General features: G+C 32.6%; 1 protein-coding gene and 1 long non-coding RNA gene across 8 annotated transcripts in view; both read right to left on the reverse strand.

Annotated features, from left to right (window-relative positions):
• Positions 1-666: 666 nt before the first annotated feature.
• LOC121382212 lies at positions 667-7,770 on the reverse strand. The gene is made up of 2 exons (XR_005959132.1): positions 7,583-7,770; positions 667-6,574 (listed from the first exon to the last, which is right to left on the reverse strand). It is a non-coding gene; the product is annotated as an uncharacterized LOC121382212 (long non-coding RNA).
• A 9,087-nt stretch (positions 7,771-16,857) lies between these two features.
• Positions 16,858-27,493, reverse strand: part of LOC121380513 (RNA-binding motif, single-stranded-interacting protein 3-like) — a 282,378-nt gene continuing 271,742 nt past the window's right edge. For 4 of the 7 annotated variants that reach the window (XM_041509356.1, XM_041509354.1, XM_041509350.1 and 1 more), the window contains one exon: positions 16,858-27,170. In XM_041509356.1, coding sequence (XP_041365290.1) covers positions 26,969-27,170 — 202 coding nt within the window. In that variant the 3' untranslated portion in view covers positions 16,858-26,968. The remainder of the gene's footprint in view (positions 27,171-27,493) is intronic. The other 3 variants (XM_041509355.1, XM_041509352.1, XM_041509351.1) reach the window with 2 other exon arrangements.

Raw genomic sequence — 27,493 nt, forward strand, 5'->3', positions numbered from 1 at the left:
TGATATTTAAACTGTTTGATGTTAAGTATATAATATATACACACGTTAGTGGTAAGGCATGTGGATCTCTGGTAAGCTGTGTTGTCACAAATGAGCCAAACAACAAAACGATTCACTCCTAGAAGACAAGGACACACAGACTCATAATGGTCATGGGAATACAATATTATAGCATGATGTTGTCACACACCAGTGTACGTTTCAACGAACAAACAACACGTTATGTGAAATGATGAGAATTTATTGCAGTTCTGAGGCATCATAAAAAGCCAAACAACAGAACGAGCCTGCACACAGACCGCCAGTCATTCTTAGAAGAAAAAGACACGTAAACCCATAACGCCGTGACAATATAAATTACAACAAAACATTTCACAAAAACTATTTTTCATACAGGCAATTAAAAACAAAACAAACAAACAAACAAACAAAAAAAACCAAGAGAGAAAACATTCTCATAGGCAGAGCACATTTGCTAATCTTCTTTACTTTCTTTTTAAATACTCGTATACATGTAATTACATTTATTTGCATAGGCATCGGAAGCGGGGGGGGGGGGGGGGGGGGGGGGGCTAGATAAAAAAAAGTCCATGTTTGTAGAAATTGTTTTATTGATTATAAACAATATAAATTGTGATGTGTGTTTGTGTGTGTGTTTTTCCCCTCCCCTTCCTCCCCAGCTGTTGGCATCTTCCGACGCCTATGATTCGGCGATTCTTTGTTTCTTTTGTACTAAACCAATTATAGTAGTATGAAGGGTTTTGCCGCAAAATGACACATTACAATTTTGAAGAATTTGACTTGATACGGTTTACAAAATAGTCTGACCAGCTATAAAATGTACGGGAAGAAGAATGTTAAATGACACACTCAACGCATTTGTATTTACGAATACATGGCGTCAGACATAGGATTAAGAACGGCACAGACATGGGCTACTCACTCCCTTGCTCGCTCTCTCTCTCTCTCTCTCTCTCTCTCTCTCTCTCTCTCTCTCTCTCTCTCTCTCTCTCTGTTTTTCAAATAACAGGAAAAACTATTTTTATACGCACCATCCCACAGCCAGGACAGTACATATCACGGTCTTTGTTACACCACAAAATGTACGAGACCTGGATTACAATTGTCAGTAGCACTCTACTAAGAAATAACCCTGGATGGATTCGTGTTTTCTCTCTGTCTTAGCCAGTGCCCCACAAATGGTACATCAATGGCCGTGGTATGTATTCTCCAGCCTTTAGCAAGTGTATATTAAAATTCCTTGATGCTTTTTTATTGTAGGGGTACGATTCGCTTGTTTGGCAGCAACAGGGGTTTCCTCTTTTCCTTCCTTCCACCAAGTGTCGAAATAACCATATATATGGTATACCAAATATCCATAGTTTAAATTGTACTTAAACAAATATGCCATTTCTTTCTACTATAAAATCTTGACCAGCTCGTAGTATCTATCAGCTTTAATTAAATGGTTGTGGGGGAGGGGAGTAATTAAAAAAAACATCGATTTGGAGTCTATTTTTCAGAAGAGCTCGTTCCTATTAGTAGTTCATTATTCAATTCTTGGAAACAGTTGTCTTTTTGAGATTAGAAAACTGTTACAAATTAAATTAATACTTGCTACTTCTAATGGTATGTCGAAAAACAAAACACATAAAAAAAAAAAAACATTCAAATACAAAAATAAATAAATAAAAGACACTCAAATAACTACATTTAAATTAAAATCTATGTTGCAAACACATAAATATTCTTGTATCTGATGCAGATAGACATATCGTAAATTAGAAAATAAAATGAAAAAAAAAGAGAGAAACGTGTATGTTGTTAATAAACACAATGTACAAAACGAAACTGCTATTTACAGTTATATTTTATTTTTAATATATATATAACGGAATCTTGGAATAAAACACTGAGTTATCAGAGCAAACATATTTATAATCATTAATATTCATCAGCTTGTAAATTTAATGTGGCATAAACCAATTCTAAATTATTAATGTGAGACACCAACTACACTCGACTCAGGACATTAACATGTCATTCTAGTGACCTCATTTCCATCTTGTTAGCATTATTAGTGACATTATTCACTGAATAACTGTAATACTCATCAACTATTAAGCTATTCTGACACTGAATCGAGATTTATTGTCTTTCCAACTTCGCAGTGTATATACAATTCATTTGCCTTAAAAATTGCAAACCTGAACTCATGTTTGGTGTCACTTTAATTATTAAAAAAAGAAAGCGATTTTCCAATAAATGGACACAAACTATTAAGTTTGGCTTGTTACAATATGTTGGGGTTTTTTCTTTTAATAGCTGAAATTACCGTTATGCTGAAATTTAAAATACCTTTTTTAATTGGTTCTTTTTTTTTTCTTTCGAGAACTCAAGATTAAATTTTATATAATAATTCTACTATTAACGGGCTACATTTGAAGAAAACACATAAACCAGTGCTGAGGTCAGTCAGACTGAGCAGAAAAAAGTCCGCTAGGCTGGTTTATGCGCTTCACAGTAAAACAAATGGCCACGTCGGGAACAAATCAAATCGTTCGCGAACGTTAGCGAAACGTTTAATGCGCTGAACTTGGAGCTGCATTTTTGTTTTGCAATGAATATGCTACATTCAAATAAATATTTACTGATTATACAAATATTTTTGGAAATGTAGCTATGAAAAGTAATTTAAAACAGCACACACTGTTCACATTTGCATAACCTTGGATCAATATCGATAACAAGTTAAGAAGAATTAAATGTGAAGTAAGCGATGTTTTTATGAAGTGAGGTATTTTTCAATAATGAGCAGAGTTGGTCCGATATCGATGATATATCACATTAAATTCCAAAACCTATATTTCGACACATTCATTGTATACACTATTGATAACAAATACTCTGCTTTGCATTGCTATATATATAAAGCCGTAAAATGGATATTTTAATAAGTGCGGATTACTTTGTAATAATTTAAAGTAAGAACCATGATGTTGTTGGGCTGGGGTGGTGAGTAGGAAAGCGGTCGAAGTAAAAAATATTATGAAAGCGCATTTCAAATCCCTATTGACCCCTACACCACCTCTTTTTTTTTTTAAATTGTAACCAAAGCAGCAAACCGAAACCATAAAGAAATACGAAATTTAATATTTCGGTACATGTATAGCGTATGTCCAAGTAATCGTGTTGTGTGCGTAGGAGATATCTGGATTATTAGTTCAAACATGAATTGTATCATTAGAACTTGATAAGTAAAAAAGTTCAAATAGTATCCCATGGAGAAGACTGTAAAATACTGATTGAGATAAATTAGGCCTATCTCAAAGACGTCATCTTGAAATAGTCGTAAAACAAATGTTACGTACATTCACCAGTAATGAAGAAAACAGAACAGTTTTGTTTAGTGATGATGTTACATCAAAAACTCAGGAGATTTATTAAAATAACTTAAAATAAAAATAATATTTGAAGCTGGCAATAGCCATCAGTGTTTAAATAAGAAAAAAAATGTGATGCAACTTTATACAACAAAAAGTGCGTTCGTCTAAAAATGCACTTTACACTAAACATAACAAATATAGAAAACAGTAAAAATGCATAAAAACAAAAACACAAAGCAGTCACCAACAAGATCGTACGTACAAGTCTCAGCACTTTTGTCAAGTTATTACAAGAGGCGGACAGACGGATAGACATTAACATCAACAAAATGACAGAGATGAATAGAGACATTAACACCCATAAAATGAATCTGTCAAGTAAAAATAAATTTTAAAAGGTACAACAGAATCTAAACCTAATCAAATTCAAACACCAAGAACAAATTCTCATTCGAAATATCACCAAATACAAATTCAGTGAATGAAAACAACAATAAAAACAACAAAACCGTAATTGTGTAGTCAAAACATTTTATACACAACAGGCAATTTCGGCAAACAAGAAAAAATACACATTCATAATGATTTTAAAAATGCATACATGTACCCGTGGATTGTTTTCACAGTGGTGAAACTAAGTTCTTAGGTAAAGTTTGTCCTTACTTCTTAAAGACATCTGCTGTTTAGAACTCGTGTATATACATATGATGGAATAATAAAAACACTGAAGTGTTGGCTGAGGCATTACTCTTCGAAAATCTTCATAACTTCTCATTTGTATCTGAATTAATCATATTACAAGGAGGATGGAGGGTAGAAGGCGTCATAATTGCCACTACTCTTTACTCACAGAATAAAATTATTTAGAATTCCCTACATTTTCTTTTCATTTCCAAGATGAACTGACCATAAAACAACAGTTCGAGTTCGTTCTCCCAATGCCATAATCCTTTTTGGAGTACACCTCATTTCCATCAGTTATCGACATCTCTGATCCGCGACTCTAGTGGTGTTGTTGAACAAAACAATATTTTTAACTCTAACACTTGGCGCCATAATGAAAGTTGGTCATTGCAACTGGTACATGGTAATGTCAGTAGTTTTCTCTCACCTCTTAACAGTCTTATAGTTCACCAAGATAAAACAATATGTGTTTTAGTTAACATTTTGCACTGGTCAGATGTGTGTGTGTGTGTGTGTGTATATATATATATATATATATATATATACATATATTATATGACCCTCAGCACCATGGATTTAAATGTTTAATATTGAAAAACTAGTTATCTGTCTCTATTCCCATTCCAAACCAGTCGCAGCCCAACTTCTCAAATGTGAGCATATTCGATAATAATAATAATTTATTTAATTTTTTAAACTAAGGATGTGGGTATTAAATTTACCATAGTTGATGATTTAAGCACAATGGATAATTGATGCCTTTGAACTGAAGTGTAACTGTTAACCATTCGTATCCATTTAAATATCAAATGGAAGACGCTTCTTTTTTAAAAAGGAAAACCTAAATAGATTAGCATTTATTATGCTCTTATATAATTATATATTTTTAAAACTATGCTTTAAAACAATCAATGAAATGAAGGTTTCTTTCCACCTTTTAAAAACTCTGATATCAAATTCAATCCAGAAAGGTAGGGTTGGTAAGTGTGGATTGGTTTTGGTTGTATTTACTTCTTATGAAACATACGCAAAGGATATAAAAATTCCAGTGTTGACCACAACAAATAAATGAAAGCAAAATATACAAATGTAATGAAAGAACCGTCGTTTCCAAATAACGATGCGCTATTTATAACAGCCACAGGTAAGCCGAGGATAAAAGAAAATAGGTCTTGATCATTTTAAAAATTGTTTCTGATTTTATTTTTTATGATTGCAAATACCATCTGTAACATCGATATGCTAACGAGATGAGCTCATAACTTTGCCTTTAATTATTTCCCTTTTTTCAGAGCGAAGTCACTCTCATTTTAATACCCATCAATAGATTTGATCAAAGTCAACGAATACATTTAACAGCACTAAACAAGATGTATGCTGTATGCCGTCTGAATAACATTTGCGAAAAACCTTCACCCGAACACGAAAACGGCAGATCTACTTACCAGGCGTGGATTTGGACGAGGGTCCAAAGCACCAGACCATCTATTTTTTTCCCATAATTTTTAAGCAGTTTTGTTTTCAATATTTCAAAGAACTTTAAAAAAAAAAATTTAACATCATGAAATCCGTGGTAGAATCATAAGTCTCGGAAGCGGCGGTTGTGGCAGGCTCACAAACCTAAAGATTAGACATTACCCCTACCCCACCTGAAAATCAAATTAATATAATGACCCCTCCCACCGCCTAAGTCGCTGGAATCTTCCGACGCCTTTAACTACATCCCATAGATGTGGAAGTGAAGGCGAAGTGGTAGTTGGATATTATACTAATCAATGTGATTGCTGTATTTTAAGCACTATAAAAAAAAGGTTGATAGGGAAATATGTTGAGATGAAAATGTACATGTTGACAAACTTAAGGTTGGCATAAAAATGAAGACGTTGACAAACATAAGATTGACATGAAAATGAATGTTGACAAACGTCTACACTATTACTTTAACGTACCATCGAAACAGACTATCTTGAACTGATGAATCATGAACAAACATCACAGTGGCATTAAGATAAAAAAGACCACATAAATTTGATGTAAAAATAGCACAATTTCAATAGATTAAAAAAAAACTGTTTTTTTCTTTACAATAGAACATAAAAAACAAACAATTTCACAAAATAGTTTCAAAAATATCAATCCCTTCATGTAAACGTACAACTCAAAATGGAGAACAGAACAACATTCACAAACTTTTCTAACTTTCACAAATAAAATTGTTTAAAAATCTAAATAAGTTTGCCGTGAAGCACTTGTTGACGTTGAAAGTATGTGAGACCGTGTAATAACAACGGTACCACACAGCAGGTAATGTCGGTGACGTCACTCAAGTCTGTCTTCGTTTTGGTCTGTATCTTTCCTGCTCCATTACTATGGATGTTAACAATGTTTACTTTTTTGAGTAACCAGGACGAAATGGGTCAGTTCCTTGCGTTTGTCTTGACAACGAGTATCCGACTTCTTTGCTTTCAGGCTCTAGGTTTTTTTGGCAATGTTGATCAGTTATTCTGAAACAAATCAAGCAGATTAAATTTATTAATTAGCGAATTAATAATCTTTTTTAAATTGAGAAAGAAAGGAATGTTTATTTGATAGCACCCCCATCACAATAATCCGGGGGTAAGATGAGGTGAATAAATTGCCTAAAATAGGATAGTCAATGCATATATATTGGTATATTGGTTCTTTAAACAATACAATTTGTTGTTATTGGTTTTGGTGTTTGGGTTTGTTTTATTGTGTGGGGATTTGTGGGTGGGGAGGTTGGCAGAGTAACCATCCACCACCCCCAGCCCCCAAACATTGTATTTTATTTTGCATTGTCTTCACCAATTTTCACTCAAACATATAAACTCCAGTAATAAGATATTAATTCCAATAAACACAATGAGTCGATGTTATGAAATACAGGGCTTCTAGAGTTTTTATAAAATCCACTAGCCATGGGATCAGTGATTTAGAAAATTTACTATCCACGATTAAAAATTCACTAACCCTACGTTACAATTTTACTAAATAATAGTAATAATCAGATATGTCACCTAAAGAGGGAGATAAGAGCTTAAAACACTAACATTGGAGGGTTGGGGTGGGGTGAGGTGGGGGGGGGCAGGATATTTATATTTACAAAATCGACTAACTGCAACATTTGACTTCTTTTTTTCACTAGCCATCGGGCATGGCAATAGTATTATTTACTAGCCCAACACTGAATATCACTAGTCATGGAAGAGGGGCTACCATAATCTAGAAGTCCTGGAAAATTTATTATTATCTGTTTATTTTAGATGTGTTAAGTCTTAAGAGTGGGGTGGGGTGAAATACGATCTGTGTTTATTATAAATAATTTATTATATTAATTGTTATTAAACATATAATATACCACTGTTTAGGAAAGTTACATATAGCTTTCATCAAATCTGTCCAATGAGTTTGAAGCAAAGTATATTAAAATATATAATAAAAACACAAAAGACAACAACAAAGAGATGTAACAAACAACAAAGTGAATTTACCTCAACTGGAACGGTTTGTAGCATGGCGCCCCCTTGTGTCCCTGGCTGATATGACATCTGGGCATATGGGCCTGATACATACTGCAACAGTAACCAATCAAAATGATCAACACAAAAGTATACACTTTAGTTGTTTCATGACATTATCTGTTATAATTAAATTTTCATTTTAGGAAAATAGTGCCTTATAAAACAAATTTGTTTATTTCTCCATAAACACAATGATAAACATTTTAATGGATTTTAAATATAGATTGTGAGTTTGCAGCCACTATGAAATGTTTCCGACTAAAAGAGTCTTTTTTTAGCAACAAAAATTACATATAAAATTAGTTTTCCTATTTACATTATCATTGTTCGTACATTCAGGTTGTCATAATGGGTGTAGAAGCCCAAACTGGATTTTAACTCTCAATAATGTTTAACGTACACAAAAATATAGCCTACATTAGGAAATGCATAATATCTAACAATTTTTGGACGTTTTGTTTAATTATTGGATTTGTGTATGTTCAAACTTCATTGTATTAATTTAAAATGTATTTATATAGTCCATTACAATGATTGTTATTTCTTGAATCTTCTAACTTTATAGGGTTATAAAATGTTCAATATACATACATTTTCCACTGATCCATTTTGCCATCATTACACTTTTTACGTTTAATTATGTTTATTACAATATATATTTAACAGAACTAAGAAACAGTTTATTCCACTTATTTAAAAAATTTCCGAGATAAATCTGAACCACAGAACCGTTATCCGTGATAAAGACTGTATCTCTGCACAAAGCAGAGTCAAATGGGCATTAGACAAATTAGTGGCTGATTCCATATATCTATATCTAGTGCATCGTTAATAGGACAGCCAGTTTAATCCCTCGTACATCGCCAAAAAGAGGACTGCCACTCCCAGACTAGTTTACTAAATCAAAACTAGAACATGACAGAACTCATTAAAATAAATACAGTTGTGATGACATGCACTCATGAATCACTTCCAAAACAGTGATGATATCAGGTGTTCGCATATCATAAGTACTGCGACCAAAGCTGTCAAGTCTGTCACTTCATCTAAAACTATTTTAAAATAATGTGCAAGAGTTTCACCAACGAGATGAAAAGGTATGCACAAGTTCAAAATATGGAATAGCTTCAGCCAGTACTTTGGTCAGTGAACCAATGTATTTAATAGATACAGTATTTTAAGTATTTAATAGATACAGTATTTTAAGTATTTAATAGATACAGTATTTTAAGTATTTAATAGATACAGTATTTTAAGTATTTTAAATTATATGTCATTCCTGTTGGCTTAATAAAGGATATTAAATATTTCAGAATGTCCTGTGGGAGAATGTCAACAGTCTGATTTATCACTGCTTGAAGACTATTAAAGGATCAGTCTTTACTTTTTTTAGACACTTTATCATGTTTTCTGCTTAGAGCTGTATATTTTTAACAATTAAAATTACAGATGATTACATTTTCTTTCTTTTTATATTACTGTCTGTATATCCAATGAGTATTTTATGTTTTATAGAACATATTTTGGTTTGGATAAACTATTTTATTGCTATTTCCAACTAATACAAACCATCCAAAGAGACATGTGAGTGCAAAATAAAAAATATAAATAAATAAATATATAAATAGTGATAAAATTAATTGTTTTGATTTGGGGGTTTTAAAGTTTTTTTCCCTTGTATGTGTCATCAAATGTTATTTTATTATTATACAATGATTCTCAGTGTTGGACAGGATTGACACATGCATTTCTTTTCATTGGGTGGTGGGGAGGGGTACGGAATGGATGTAGCAGAAAGGTAGAACTCTAGCCTAGAATGAATGCAATGGTTTCGTACGAGGTGCTGCTCTCAACAGACTCTGGTTTTCCCTATTCCCAGTGAGTGTCTAACAATTGGTACATCAATGCCCTGGCATGTGCTGTCTGGGGGAAAGTGCATATATACAACAACAAAAAATTCCTTGATGCTGGTCGGTAGAAGTAGCTATTGGAGAGGAAATGTTTTATTTAACAACACACTCAACACATTTTATTTACGGTTATATGGCGTCAGACATATGATTAAGGACCACACAGATATTGAGAGAGAAGCCTGCTGTCACCACTTCATGGGCTACTCTTTTCGATTAGCAGCAAGGGATCTTTTATATGCACCATCCCACAGACAAGATAGTACATACCATGGCCTTTGTTACACCAGTTGTGAAGCACTGGCTGGAACGAGAAATAGGCCAATTGGTCCACTGACGGGGATCGATCCTAGACCAACCACACATCAAGTGAACGCTTTACTACTGGGCTACGTCCCGTCCTCCAAGTAGCTATTGGAGTGTTGAATTTCTTGAATTAGAATGAGTATAGGTCTAACTGTTGTATTGGAGTGTTGAATTTCTTGAATTAGAATGAGTACAGGCCTAACTGTTGTATTGGAGTGTTGAATTTCTTGAATTAGAATGAGTACAGGCCTAACTGTTGTATTGGAGTGTTGAATTTCTTGAATTAGAATGAGTACAGGCCTAACTGTTGTATTGGAGTGTTGAATTTCTTGAATTAGAATGAGTACAGGCCTAACTGTTGTATTGGAGTGTTGAATTTCTTGAATTAGAATGAGTACAGGCCTAACTGTTGTATTGGAGTGTTGAATTTCTTGAATTAGAATGAGTACAGGCCTAACTGTTGTATTGGAGTGTTGAATTTCTTGAATTAGAATGAGTACAGGCCTAACTGTTGTATTGGAGTGTTGAATTTCTTGAATTAGAATGAGTACAGGCCTAACTGTTGTATTGGAGTGTTGAATTTCTTGAATTAGAATGAGTACAGGCCTAACTGTTGTATTGGAGTGTTGAATTTCTTGAATTAGAATGAGTACAGGCCTAACTGTTGTATTGGAGTGTTGAATTTCTTGAATTAGAATGAGTACAGGCCTAACTGTTGTATTGGAGTGTTGAATTTCTTGAATTAGAATGAGTACAGGCCTAACTGTTGTATTGGAGTGTTGAATTTCTTGAATTAGAATGAGTACAGGCCTAACTGTTGTATTGGAGTGTTGAATTTCTTGAATTAGAATGAGTACAGGCCTAACTGTTGTATTGGAGTGTTGAATTTCTTGAATTAGAATGAGTACAGGCCTAACTGTTGTATTGGAGTGTTGAATTTCCTGAATTAGAATGAGTACAGGTCTAACTGTTGTATTGGAGTGTTGAATTTCTTGAATTAGAATGAGTACAGGCCTAACTGTTGTATTGGAGTGTTGAATTTCTTGAATTAGAATGAGTACAGGCCTAACTGTTGTATTGGAGTGTTGAATTTCTTGAATTAGAATGAGTACAGGCCTAACTGTTGTATTGGAGTGTTGAATTTCTTGAATTAGAATGAGTACAGGTCTAACTGTTGTATTGGAGTGTTGAATTTCTTGAATTAGAATGAGTACAGGCCTAACTGTTGTATTGGAGTGTTGAATTTCTTGAATTAGAATGAGTACAGGCCTAACTGTTGTATTGGAGTGTTGAATTTCTTGAATTAGAATGAGTACAGGTCTAACTGTTGTATTGGAGTGTTGAATTTCCTGAATTAGAATGAGTACAGGTCTAACTGTTGTATTGGAGTGTTGAATTTCCTGAATTAGAATGAGTACAGGTCTAACTGTTGTATTGGAGTGTTGAATTTCTTGAATTAGAATGAGTACAGGCCTAACTGTTGTATTGGAGTGTTGAATTTCCTGAATTAGAATGAGTACAGGTCTAACTGTTGTATTGGAGTGTTGAATTTCTTGAATTAGAATGAGTACAGGTCTAACTGTTGTATTTGATCATTTGTGGACGTTAGTGATGTTTTTACTGTCTCCACATCATTGCAGGGGTACGTTCATTAAACATTCATTCATTCAGCTTCACATCCCATTTATCTCAAAATCAGGTTCATTTTAACGGATATGAGTGTATAGTATTCTATTTCTTAAAACCTTAATCAAAACAAAATTTAAACTCTTTTCCAACTAAAATTTATTTTCAACGCTGGTGCTTGCATTTAATTTACACATTACACCCAACAATCAGATTCAGTCATATTAATTTCATTGCACTCTTTGTCTTTTGTGGCTAAGTCATCTATCAGATGTAATTAAATCAATCTCCGACAAGTTGGATATTGCAATGTATATGTAATACTTAATCTTGAACAGTGTTCTCTTCAGGGTGTGTGTAAGAAAACTATTCATCTGGGGCATGTCCAGAAGAGCGATCGATCGCAGCCATTCGCTAGACTAGTTTTCCTGCCTAACAATGTAACATTAGGCGAATGTGATCATATTTGATAGAAGATGATGGTACCTTGGTGGTGGTGTGGTTAAGCCATCGGACATAAGGCTGGTAGGTACAGGGATCGCAGCCCGGTACAAGTTTTAATGACCCAGTGGGTAGGTGTTGGACAACTACACCCTCTTCTCTCTCACTAACCATTAACAACTAACAACTAACAACTAACAACTAACCAACTGTCCTGGACAGACAGCCCAGATAGTTGAGGTGTGTGCCCAGGACAGCGTGCTTCAACCTTAATTGAATATAAGCACGAAAATAAGTTGAAATGAAAATGGTGATGCCAGTCAAATTGTTCACAAGCACTCAGCCTCTAATGTCTCATGCATACGTGAACTGGTTTGAAACTTGTAATAAATCTTACTATATAAGTTGAAATGAAAATGGTGATGCCAGTCAAATTGTTCACAAGCGCTCAGCCTCTAATGTCTCATGCATACGTGAACTGGTTTGAAACTTGTAATAAATCTTACTATATAAGTTGAAATGAAAATGGTGATGCCAGTCAAATTGTTCACAAGCGCTCAGCCTCTAATGTCTCATGCATACGTGAACTGGTTTGAAACTTGTAATAAATCTTACTATATAAGGAAGAAGGAAATGTTTTATTTAACGATGCACTCAACACATTTTATTTACGGTTATATGGCGTCAGACATATAGTTAAGGACCACACAGATATTGAGATAGGAAACCCGCTGTCGCCACTTCATGGGCTACTCTTTTTGATTAGCAGCAAGGGATCTTTTATATGCACCATCCCACAGACAGGATAGTACATACCATGACCTTTGTTACACCAGTTGTGGAGCACTGGCTGGAATGAGAAATAGCCCAATGGGTCCACCTATGGGGATTGATTCTAAACCGACCACACATGAAGCGAATGCTTTACCACTGGGCTACATCCCGGCCGTCTTACTATATGTTCATACTCTTAGGTACGCTTTTAAACATTGATATATCATCACTATAGACTAGTGTTCATAGTAAGTAAGTGATCATTACAATCGCCGTGTGTGGGTTATCATTATATCCATCAATGCCATTGTTATTTCGCACAATTAGACACCATGCTACAGTGTCTGGGTGTTGTTGGGGTTTTTAGGAGGGGGGTTGGTTTTTTGATGGTTTTTTTGTTGTTGTTGTTACTGGGGGGGGGGGTTGGTGGGGGGGGTTTGGTAGGTTGAATCAAACTACTTTATACCAAATTGATAGGGAACATAAATTTTTAGTGAACTATTTCAAACTTACTTTAATTATGTTGATATAAAAAAAAACTAGAATACGAAAACATTGTTTTATCTAGGAAAATAGATTCAACATTTTGTTACATGGCATTGTCATTTTGAATCTCACACACAAACAAACACACACATACACACACACTCACACACATACATACACTAAAACACACGCACACACACACACACACACATACATACACTAACACACACACGCACTCATACACGCACACACACACACACACACATATATACACAGGGCTCACACTGAAAAGAATTTTGGTTTAGCCAATTTTTATATAATAAGTAGAATATTTCCTTGAAAATCAATCAGTCACTATCATGTTCCAACGCCCATGACTTAGGTTGTAGAACTCAATCCCTCAACATATCTACTGGGGTTTTCTCTCATCCCATCTATTGTCCCACAGCTGGTATATCAACGGCCGTGGTACTGCTGTCCTGTCCACAGGAAAGTGTATGCAAAAGATTCCTTGTTGCTAATGAAAACAATAAAGCAGGTTTTCTCTGTCAGAAGTACCAATAGTTGATGATTAATTAATCAATGTGCTCTGGTTGTTTCATTGCAGAAACCAAACTTTAACTAAACATTAACTGGTATTAAAAGCATTGTGTTATATAGTATACCAAAAAACATTGTGCTATATGTATGAAATTGTTTTCCCTTGCTAATACTTTAATTCATTTCAACTCATTTTCGTGCTTATATCCAAGTACGGTCCTGAGTACACACCAGCTATCTGGGCCCTATTTCACAAAACATCGTAAGTTACGTCTGCTACTAGCAGTTACACCGGCCGTGCGTTTACACGTGTTTGGCATCAATTTCACGCAGAAACTTACATCATTACGGAAGCTGGAGTATTTTAAAGACAAAAGAAAATGAAATATGGGCTCTTCTAACTATATTTGTTGAACTATAATAGTAATAAGAATCATAGATTTACGTTTACGTTCAAAACGTAACTTACGATGTTTAGTGAAATAGGCTCCTGGGCTGTCTGTCCAGGACAGTGGGTTAGCGGTTAGTTGTTAGTGGTTAGTTGTTAGCGGTTAGTTGTTAGTGGTTAGTGAGAGAGAAGTGTGTGTAGAGGTCTTACACCTACCTATGGAGTCATTAAAATTCGCTCAGGGTGGGAGCCGGTGCTGGGCTGCAAACCCAGTTCCTACCAGCCAAAAGGCTGATGGCTTAACCACTACACCATTGAGGCCAGTTTCTAATACTGGCATGTTGTCTGTGGGATCTCTTGTTGCTAATCGGAAAGAGTAGCCCATGAAGTGGCGACAGCGGGTTTCCTCCCTCAATATCTGTGTGGTCCTTAACCATATATCTGACGCCATACAACCGTAAATAAAATGTGTTGAGTGCGTCGTTAAATAAAACATTTCCTTCTTCCTTATATAGTAAGATTTATTACAAGTTTCAAACCAGTTCACGTATGCATGAGACATTAGAGGCCGAGCGCCATATAACCGTAAATAAAATGTGTTGAGTGCGTTGTTAAATAAAACATTTCCTTCCTTCCTTCTAATACTGGTATGGCCAGATTATAATAGATAATTATTTTACATAGTGTCTGGTAGAAACATGACGTAGATGGACTTTGCAAAGTTTATTAAACTCATTAGCATAATAGCTGTGAAGATGGCATATAGCTTTCCCCATGTTAAATCCATGCTGTATGTATTACATGACGTCTTTATCCCTTGGAACTGGTTGCTGGGAAACCAGAGGCTGGATCCAAAAGTGACATGTTCGTGAGCCTTGTGGATATGGACTTGTAGTCCAGCAGTGAACCTCGAAACCCGAACTTAGATTATTACGGGTGTGTTTGTGTTTTTCACTATTCATGCTTAGGGCATATATTTCACAGATCTGAATGATTTTTAAAATATTCTTATCTATGCATTCACTGTCGATTTCTCTGTAAGAATGTGTCTATAAAAGAGACCTTGCTGCCAGCAATGTGTCTTCTTCTTTGTCGGGACTATACCTACCAGTAGTCTGAAATAGTTAGAGGTGGAACAGTAACAATAAGCTGTTCCTGGTAATATTACTCTCAAACAACCGTCTCTGATGAGTAAACAATCATCAGACCTGGAACCCTTCAACAGCACTGTACTGATAAATTAAACTGTTAATAAACTCCTTTAGAAATAATAAGTGTGTATTAATTAAACTGTTAATAAACTCCTTTAGAAATAATAAGTGTGTATTAATTAAACTGTTAATAAACTCCTTTAGAAATAATAAGTGTGTATTAATTAAACTGTTAATAAACTCCTTTAGAAATAATAAGTGTGTATTAATTACCGGTAGTCTGTTAGATCAGTAAATCATGAAATATTTGTAAGGGTTGTATTTTGTTTCCAATGCACCATTAAGCTTCTCTTTTTTTTTATTCTCATGTTATTAACAGAGCTCTGTATAATCTGCTCTCCAGTAAACTGTTTTTATTCTCATGTTATTAACAGAGCTCTGTATATTCTGCTCTCCAGTAAACTGTTTTTATTCTCATGTTATTAACAGAGCTCTGTATATTCTTCTCTCCAGTAAACTGTTTTTATTCTCATGTTATTAACAGAGCTCTGTATATTCTGCTCTCCAGTAAACTGTTTTTATTCTCATGTTATTAACAGAGCTCTGTATAATCTGCTCTCCAGTAAACTGTTTTTATTCTCATGTTATTAACAGAGCTCTGTATATTCTTCTCTCCAGTAAACTGTTTTTATTCTCATGTTATTAACAGAGCTCTGTATATTCTGCTCTCCAGTAAACTGTTTTTATTCTCATGTTATTAACAGAGCTCTGTATATTCTCCTCTCCAGTAAACTGTTTTCATTCTGTTATTAACAGAGTTCTGTATATTCTGCTCTCCAGTAAACTTCACAGAGCCCTGGTTATTACACAAACTATTTTCTGAATTTAAAAAAAAAAATTTAACTGTTAAATTACATATTACCTACTTACAATTTCTTGCGTGTGTGTTTCTAATGTTTGTGATATTTGTAGTAACTCTAAATGTGTCCAAGGGGACATGGAAGGTGTACAGATCTCAGTAACTATGATCAGTGACCTTCATGCCACTGTTTCATGACTGACAGTACTGGGCTTTAATTATACATGTAGATGAATGAATTCCCATGCAAACTTTCTAACTAAGCTAGCAGCAGGACTTGAAATAGGAAGTAAAATGTAGCCTGCTGGAAATAAGACAGCATGGGCTGAGGGAAGTGTTTGGGACAAATAATTAGGACCTCTGAGATATATTTAAAAGCATTATGGAATTAAAATGTACCAGAATCCTGAGTTAAATTCCAGATGAGATAATCATACAGACATCTCTTGAAAAATAACCTGCTATTTTGTGTGTGATTATATCTGGTGAATTGCTGTTTACGGTACTTGCTATGTGTAAAAAATGGACTGTTTTTTGCAGGCCACTGTTGTTACACTATGACCCTTGACTAATCGACTATGAAGGGGTGCTACATTATTTCAAGCCCTAGTAGTACCAACTGTCTGATTGACAGCAGTAAAAAAACAAAAAAAACAAGAGAAAAAAAGAAAAACATAACCAAACACACGCTGCAAACCATTTGAGTTGTATGCAAAGATCTCTAAATTAGTAGAAAAACCAATAAAGGAGAAGACGAACTACAGTTTAATTCTAAATCATTTATTCAGCCAAATACATGCACTTCACAGAACAGAAGAAGATGCAAATAAAAGAGCATGCAGTTATTTCACAAATCTTGTGTCTCGATCCACAGCTACCAAACATCTTGTGCATGTCAGAGGAAACACAATAATCAGTCTAAGATTATATATTGTACATCTTTGTCCATAAAAAAAAGTAATCCTGATTCACAGCTTTAAAAAAAGTACAGTAATAAAATCAAACTTAACAGTCATGGAAAATAGATAATTAGTAATCATGAAAATTAAAAAAAAAGTTAATTTGTTCCCAATACCAAAAATATAATATATTAAAACAAGTTCATTGCTTTATTTGTTTTGCATTTTGCTTTATTTGTAAGGTAGTAAAGCGTTAATACCCTTCCATGTCTATTTCTAAACTAGCAGTTCTTGGTTAAATATGGCCACCACCAAATGAAGCAATTTTGTTACCACTACGACTCTACTTAAAACTAGGTCTAGTACAAACATTGCTAATGTGAATTCATAAGTAGTTAAAATATCCTTTGGGAATGTGATGTTAGACTAGGACTCTGAAACTTATACTATACTTATGCCATCAGACACTTTGAACCAATTAATCTTTTAAAAATATATATATAAACATATATGTTTATATTAATAATTTTTGTTATAGTAATGATCACAAACATTTGTCAGGTATACATTTAAAAAGAACTTTTTTTCACATTTAGTTTTTTTCATATAATGAAATTAGACGAATAGCCATTTTTTTAAATGAAATAATATGCACTAACCTTTTCTGATGTTACTTAAGACTTTCACTCTTTAATTCTTGAGTTTTATATTGAAATATGGTACAGTGTCTGACATGATAAATACAATAAGCTCAAATTGCCAGATGTAGTAATGCTGTTAACAGAAGTAATTTAACATGGGTATTGTGTCTTGTTTATTTAAAAATAATGCAATAATTATTTACAAAACAATATTTTAAATCTTTTAAACCTTTCAGTAAAATTGTGAAATTTATCACATATTCTAAGTACCATATCTTCGAGATACATGTACTACAGAATGAATTTTTAGAGTTAAAAATTTTAAAATGAAAATACTGGTAATCACAACTTTAAAAACAATTAATAAAATCTTGTATATGGAAGTTAGCTTTTGATTAAAATTACTTCAATACGTAAAGTTTACACTCAGTCTGAAATTTTGCAATTTATTAATTTATTTATTCAAGCGAAAGTTTAAAAATGTAAGTTAAAATAAAACACAGATCAGTATACAGTAAAACCTCTCAAAATCAAACACTCTGTAAACCAGAATTCTCTGAAAACAGGACTTTTTTCACGGTTCCTTTTTAAGTATCAGTACAGATGATAACTTCTGTAAACTGGATACCCCTTAAAAGCAGACCTTTTACTAGGTCTTGCGGATGTCTCATTTAGAGGGGTTTAACTATATAAATTTTTAAGCGGCAAATTTGAATGTATGGGAATCGGAGTCCTTGACAACAGGCAATGAATTAAAATACATCACAAGACTAAAAATCATTTTTAAGCAAAGCAACGACAATTTGTAAAAAAAAGAAGTAATAATCTATGTACAAATACAATTAAATCAATAAAATACACAAACAATTAGAATCTCATTAAAATATTATAAAGTGAAAAGTCACAAAAAATATCTGTTACTTTGTACAAGAACAACAAGATAGAATCCAACCACAGTTGATGTCAATTTGTATGAATGTCACAAATGACAATAAAGTTGAAAAAATACATCCTCAAAAAGAAAGAAAAAACAAATATTATGTTCAAATTGTGAAAAGTAATTTAAAACTGATATCGTAACATCATTATCAACCATACATATTTCACATAACTTATGCAATAACAAATGTGTTACACAGTTCAAAAAGTGATAACCTTGTGTAACAGTGTACACACTCCACCCATTATATATCACCCAACTTTGTTAATATGTACCAGAGCTTCATGTACAACTAGTATAAACTCTTTAAAGTTTATCTTATTCTTTAATATCCATTTTGCCTTGCACATAAAAATACATGTGCATTCTATAATCATTTACAAATTAAAAAACCCCAAAACAACCCTATTGTTTCCCACAAAAAAACTAATAACTCTGATGCTTACCATAATGCCACAAGTGTGAAATATCTTATACATTGTAATTATTTTTACCCCCTTTTTTATCTAAATATTAAACATGTTAATTTTTATGTAAGATGTACTTGTTAACCTGGGGTATGTTCAGTCAACCGGTTGTCGTTAACGTCCGCTAGACTGGTCTATACGCTACACGTTAAACCAAATGGTCACATCAGGAACCAATCAAATAGTTGGCGATCATTAGCGAAACATTTGCTGGTTGAACTCAGGCCTTGTTTTGCAATTTGCTAGTTAATTACTATGTTGACCACTGGCAAGCATCAGAATATATTTTAGAGAAAAAAAACCCCAAACTGACAGAAACTAACTCCAGTAGTAACAAAATTATATTCATAGGAAAAAAAATCCATATCACAGACGGCCATGGTATGTGTAGAAGATATACTTTTGTAATTATATTATTATCAAAAAAATGTGTACACAAACACAAGATATAAATGTTAAACCAGTAATATGTAGTTTTTTTCACATGAATCCATGGTATGTGTAAAATATAAATATATATTTTGTAATTACACTATTATCAAAAATGTGTTCACAAACACAATATAAATGTATGCTATAATATGTAATTTTCCTTCATATGAATTGGTTTGACAGCTGTTTTTACAATGCTCAAATGATCAGATTTTAAGTTTTAGTTTTTTAACATTATGTTTAGATATCGGGTCTTAAAGATCTACAAATCACTAGATCGTTCTAGGGTTCCGTTTATTAACATCTTGTGATGTCCCAGTAATACAACACATCATTTATTAACATTTTGTGATGTACCAGTAATATAACACATCATTTATTAACATTTTGTGATGTACCAGTAATATAACACATCATTTGAATCTGAAATAACTCATAAATAACAAATAATTTTACTATTATGTTAGGGTCGTACGATTGAAAAACAAAATGTAAGAAATTAAGAATTGGTGTGGTGAATATTATGATCAATATATGTTTGTTTTAAAGGTTGAATGAAAGCATTATGCATGGTTTAACAATCACTTTTAGACATCGTGTCATAGCAGTGGTAACACCAACTATTTAAGTTTACATATATTTGTTGACTGCCTGGTTTGACACTGACGTAATATGCTAAAAAATGTACCAAAAGCTGTGCTTGTTTCTTATTATGAGTGTTTGATACAGTAAAGTTACAGTTACACCCCTTACAAAATGGCAGCCTAATATCATACAGATAAGATAACTGTAAACAGGTAAAAGATTCAGAATGAACTTTATTTTATTTTTGACATTTCATTACAGGAATGCCATTAATGAGACTGTGGATATACATTTTTCAATATATATTTATAATAGGCAAATATGTTGTACAGATTTTTCTTATTAGCTGTTTCTGAGTAATTATTGTTTATCTAACAGCTAGATGACAAAAAATACCCGTAGGTTTGCATGGCCTATAATCCACCATAACCTTCATAACATATACACACAGTAGACAGAGGTCTAAACTGAACCTAAATAAGGCTGATATAACATGTCCATTTAAACAAGGTACCACATAATACAGGATTTGTTTCAAGTGTTGTAAAGAATATTTCTATACTAAAATCAACCTGGTTTATAAAGGTTTCTGGATTAGACAAGATTTCAGTGTAGGCAGGGTGTACTATACATCACAAATATCAGGTGTACTGGCTGTTCATATATTTTGCAGTAAAACACTGCTCTGGAAAAAGAAGGGGTTGGGTGGGGGGACAACTCACAATATAGAATGTTTGTAGAAATAGGTATCCAAAATAAAAAAAAATAAACTCTTTTTTTATCAAATGACTAGACAATCTGCCATAAAAACACTACTTTTTGATACATGTAAAATAAAATATGTAACTTCTGATGTACACCAGATACCTACAGGGTTACAGTTAGATTAATGAATAGTGTTCCAAATACGATATATCATAAAAGTGAATACAGTGCCTATCTAATAATGCTGGTTTCTTATTTAAACTCGTTAATGAATTTTGTGTTACCAATACTGTCAACTGGACCTCAAGACATAGTATTACTATGTTTTTATAGTAAAAGGCAAATATAATATTACTATGTTTTCATAGCCCTATTAGTTGGTTTTGATTTATTGCTTGGTGTTTGCAGTATATATGAATGTACATGTAATAATTCCAGTAAAGATTGCATCGCAGTTTAAATGTTTAATATATTGATACACGGTGAATGCAAGGTATATTCCACAATAGAAACAGTTGCATAAATTATCTATTATAATGTTGTTTTTCAAATCTATGGCAAAATTTCAAAACAAAACAATATATGAAATAATCCAAAAAATATGTAATTGGAAATCAAGAAAATATATACATGTATTGTATATGAAAAACTATGCATGTTAAAAAGGCCAGGAACAAAGAAGAGGTAGTGTATTAGAGTAATCTCCCTTGTCGACTAAGATTATTATATTTGGGGATTACTTCAGTTAGATCTGGTATTAAACAAGCAATAATAAACAAATATATGTAAACATAGTTTCTGTAATTCAAAAGGTATGGTATATAATTTGTTAGTTTAAAACAAAATTATACACTGCAGGTCACTGACCAAACATTCTAAGCTTCTCAATAGTTGTCTCCCTTACATAAATCTTCACAGCACTGATGTACATCAGAGTCAAACTATATGCATATGAAATTGATCTTTTTCCAGTTTAAATATTAATAGATAATAAGATTAAATAGAAAATTTGTTCAAGGCTTAACAGTAATTAAAAATAACTATTTAAAACAGCACCAGTTGGTTTGATAAACACAGTAAATACAAGTTTTCATGAACAGAATGCTATGTGCCAAAACAACAATAAAACAGTTATATTTTCTCACTTATACAAAAGCTTATGAAAATAGGTAATAATTCCTATGATACATTATTTTAACTACTAACTTGGCATCACACGGTTGGGGGCTTCAAATGTACAAAAATGATACAGTGTAGATGTTATACATAAACGTGATGAATTATATATATATATTTTGGTAAAAACTACTTTAATGAAAATTTAAAAAAAAAAAAAAATTGAAAGTACTTTCACCTTTGTGACATTATATATAATTATGTAAGTTTTCATTTCACTGTTTCTTAAAAGTTCATAATTTGATCTTGAAAATAACTGTCAGATTATATATTTTCACATAACATGTATTTACACGGTTGAGTTTTATCTACAAAATAATAATTATGTATTAAAAGAATTAGTAAATAAATACTGACCTAAAAATGGTTCAACAGATAACAATAGTGTTGTTTTTACTGGAAGACATGTAAGCCACTAATAACACAACAACATAAATGTTTTTGCATAATTAAACTTTGCATTTTAGGCCTGTCAGTTATCGAAGGTTAATTTTGGCCACAAAATAATATTGATGCATACTATAAAGATGGGTGTTTGACTTCAGATAATAAGATACTACAACAAACAGTTAGTTCAGAAAACGATAGCAAACAAACCAAAGTATTCACACATTTCCATTTCATTTCGTCAAGATATTAGAGAATTGGTAAAAACCTTTAGCATACATACATATTACTGAAGGATAAAGGTTCTCAATCTGTTACGGATTTTTTTTTTTATTATTATTTTTTTTTATACACGTCTTAAATCTAAACAGCTCAGTCTTTCTGGTCATTCCAAAGTGTCTGTGAAGCTAGTTTATTAAATAGATACTGATGGAAAGAAATAAGAGATCAAAAATAAGAAAAAGTACCGCTGTAAAAATTCTCATCCAGTGTCAGGGAGTTAACTGTGTTACTGATATTTACTCTCACATTACTGACATTCAATCCCACATTACGCTTTTGTACTTTGTACAGTCAATATGATACTAATAGTTACTGAAATGTGGTCCCTTATTTCTTTTTATCAGTATATGTTTATATGCTTACGCTGAGTCATTTTGAATATTTTCAATCTGCAAGATTTCTTTATTGAAAACTGCAGTATCCATACTTGGGAAAGTAATGTGAAGAAGTTGCTCTTAGTAATAGTAACAAAAACCAATCAACACTTTACTCTTATCACATTCTTTATAGTCGGACAATGATTAAGAAAAGAATTGCCAAAAAGAATAGAAAGAATACATTTTTTAAGAGAATACTTTAAAAAAACCTAATCTTTTTTCCTCAATTTTATGTCCTTTTTAGATGGATGAACCTTCTAAACTGTGTTGATTATATAAATAAAAGCGTATATGATTTTGATGTGGTTAAATGTAGTTCAATATATTTACAGAACCTTGTAAACATTAACTAAAACAAGGCCAAATAATGGGACCTTTGTGAACTATAGTTCGGTCTTTGGTTGATATGAAATTTCAAAGTTTAAACAACTTTTTTATGTTTATATTAAAACAAAATGATACCTGATATGACATAAAACAAAACAAAAATAGCCTTTCAAACAACATTTGACATTCCCAATTCAATAAAGACTTTTACCATTTTACATAATGCCATACATATGAAATAATTTTTGGATGCATGTGAAAGATGCCTGTAGAAAATAAAAGGATATACATGTATTACTGTCATATAAATGGTCTAGATACAGAATTGTAGATACCACCGACTTATTTCAGGTATTATTAACTCGACTCTGATATCACCATATGGTAGGGTGGTTACCAGTGGTATTAATTATCAATAACTAGATTGTTCAATATCACCACATGACATCAGTTATAACTAACCTTTCAGATGCATGTACCATACAAGGTATTGCATATACCAGTACCACACATGGTACTAATATGCTTTTATATACCACAAGAGGGTATCAATTATTGAATTAAAATCATGTTCAAAATAAATACATTTTTGGACTTATATAAAATTAACAGCTCTAATGATTACAATAGGGCATCACCACACAAAAGCCTAATCGTAATAATAAATAAGGAATCTTGAACTACACCATGTATAATTACTTTGGCATAAATGGTAAAAGTCTTTGAAACCTGTGTGCTGCCAGTACTGTACAATCCCAGTAGGAGAAACAGAAACAAATAGAGGTATCTTTCCAAAAGGCTATTATTCACATTCTTAACAAACCATAGATATTTAATAATCAAAAACAGATAATCCAAAAAGAGACTAAGACTACACATAAAATTTGACAGCACATAAAAATATACAATATGCAAAAAATTCCAAGAGGCAAAAAAAGCATTATTTACAACTGTAAAGACACTTTCTCCATAAAACGTCTATGCTACAATATCAGACTCCAAATGGCTTGATCAAAACACATTTAATTACATCATAACCGAGTGCCAAAGTGAATGACAATAAAGCTATGCAAGTTTCTATGACAATCACTAAGGCCAAGAAATAAAACATATAAAAATTGAAAACTACAAATAGTCAATAAAAAGCAAGCAGTTAAAAAAATCTATTTACATAAAAAAAATTAAAAACATTCTGTGACACCCAGTTATTATGAACATTCTACCACACTAGCACTTTGGTAAAAACCCAACCTACCCAGCTATCCTAAGATGAAAACAAGGTGGAGTTTGTTAACATGTTACCAAGTTAACCAAAAGATTGAATTTATATTTTGAATTATTTGTTTAAATGTGAATAATTTAAGTGCATGCAGAATCCTACCACAGATATACTTTCATACTTGTGAATTTGGTGATGCATTACATTTCAAAAAATCTTGAAGAATTCTAGATTATTAAATATTTTAGAGACTGTTATAATAAATTTCTAAGCAAAATTATGAAATTGGTATTTTAAGACACTTATCATTCCATATGACCTCATACTATTTAAAAAATTTCCCCAATGAAGTAAGAAAACTTAGAGCTTGAAGGTCAACCAATAGTTGATGGCACATACTGTCAAAATGAATGGAATACCCATTTGCTTTTGAAGCTAGCCACATATAAAAATAAATAAATGTAAGTTCCTTAGTTGCCATGACATCTTTCTTAAGGCACATGATAAAAATATTTTGGTTATAATTTGATACTAAAAAATACTTTACAATTTAGTTTTGCTAAATAACAAAATATTAAATGTTCTGAAATGATTATAACTTAAAAGGAGAAAATGTATAAACAGAAGTTTAAATATATTAATTAATGTACAAATATTCATAACTTAAATCTATTTTTCACAGTTAAAATTACTTAACAAAACAAATAAACAACCCTTTTAGGTAAAATATCCATAATTGTTTACTTGAAACAAATTTTAAAAACAGTTTCAAGACAGAAAAGGGGTATTTTCCTAAAAGTCTTTTAATTAATATATAAACATACAACGTACTATTGTCAACATGATTTTTGAAACCAAATGTTTGTGGTTTAACGATTTGCCACGATATGTTGGCGAGAATGCTGCACATTGCTCTGTGGGAGATTGATGGCCTAACGATGTGTTGGACAGTTGCAGTTGTCCCTTCAGGGGAGGCAAGTTGTGGCATCACAGAATTGGGGTGAAATTTTGAGGTCGTTCCGGTGTGCACCGTACGTAGATGGAATCCTCATCGGATGGGTAATAAAGTCTGAATCAGATGTGCTGTAGAGCGTGCTATAAACAGCTTATATCCACTCACTAAAAGCCTAAGAGAAAAGCAAAGGAATAGTTTCAACATGGCTGCCTCGTTTAAATGCAGTTTCCTCATTAATCTGAATTTACCTACTCGGTAATCAATGTTTGGTTATCTAATTATGCTCATCTAATATTCATGCAATATTAGCCACAAAAACCAGCTGCTAGCAGCACTGGTGGTCTCATGCAGTGTATATTCAGACCACTCTTTGTTTATACATGGTTAAAAAAATGTTTTGTTATGGCTTAAGGATATTTGCACAATTTTGTTATTGGTAATCCAAATTAGTTAAGTAACTATAAGCATGAGATGTTCCATAATTAGAATTTTTAACATGTTTAATGTTAGATCATAATTAAATTTCTTAGTGCATTTTGGAAAAATCTAACATCATTATTTGTTGGTTAAGTGATTATTTTTTTAATCAGTATTTGGAAAAAACCCATTCATGCAATGATGAAAGTATATGCAACACCGAGTTTCTCATGCACTTCATTACAATGGCCCATATTAATGAGATTTGTTTTCCTACTCTAGTGTACAACTAAACCAATCAGATCAACCAACATTTAAACAGGCCAATCATATTGTTCCTACTTAAACAGTGAGGTATAGACCAATCAGAAAACTATTGATTCATTTATGATATTAAAAAGCTAAAAGGCAAATATTTTGAAAGTTAAACATCTTTTTTGTAATATAAAAACAAGCTGCAGTTGGGTGATATTTTAAATCTTGAATGTTTTTCAATTCCTTTTGGGTCATTAACAGTATATATTAATGCATCAAGTTTAGTATTTGAGGTTTCAATTTTTGTGAATGATGTAACAAGCATGTGTTTAGACCCATTGGATACGTTTTTCATTAATCTCTGAGAGATGTGTGTAGAGTAGTAAGATTGTCATGCACAATAATAAAAAGTCAGAAGGTACTGAACAATGTTAATCAAACAATGCATCAACAGTAACATTAGTGGTTCCCACTATCTTTGTTAGAAGATATCAAACCAGGTGCCACAAAAAGACATTCCATTAAAAAAACAAAAAAATCACACACAAAAAAATTAATAAAACCATAAGAAAAACAAGACATATTCAATTCTTAAGACTGAATACTTTCACACACAATGATGTGTCAAAAAAAACAAAAACTCCCCAAAAGTGGAAGCTTTCTCCTCTTTTTTTCTTTTTTTTGTTCACATCCAAAAAACACACGGTCAAACACTAAATGAAACGTTTCTAGAGTAAGTTGGTGTCACACGCTCAGAGGTGCAGTTAACAGAAAAAAAACCCACGTACAAGACATGAGCAGACAGCCTCGATTACACTCCGGTTATAAAACACGACTGATCCAGACTCACATGAGGCAGCTGTGGTTGCATAATGTACTGCGGATGCATCCAGCCAGCCGGGTTCGTCGACATTTGGTACGTGGTCACGGGGGTGGTTGCCACTGACGAGTACCGCGGCATCAGGCCCGTCGGCAGCAGTGCAGGGGTCGCCAAGCTGTAAGGCATGTAGGAACTATATTTCCGTAAGTATGTTCAGTTACAACAACATTCAATGGGAAAACAATAAATTATAAATAAATATATTTCCGTAGGTAAAAACAATCACAAGAAAATTAAATGCGAAAACAATAAATTACAAATAACTTATATTTCCGTAAGTATGTTCAGTCACAACAACATTAAATGTGAAAATAATAAATTACAGATAAATATAATTTTATTTTCTGTAAGTATGTTCAATAATAAGGAAATTAAATGTGAAACAAATAAATTAAAGATAAATATAATTTTATTTTTCGTAAGTATGTTCAGTAATAAGAAAATTAAATGTGAAAA

Source organism: Gigantopelta aegis, chromosome 9 (assembly GCF_016097555.1).
Source record: "Gigantopelta aegis isolate Gae_Host chromosome 9, Gae_host_genome, whole genome shotgun sequence".
NCBI lineage: Eukaryota > Metazoa > Mollusca > Gastropoda > Neomphalida > Peltospiridae > Gigantopelta > Gigantopelta aegis.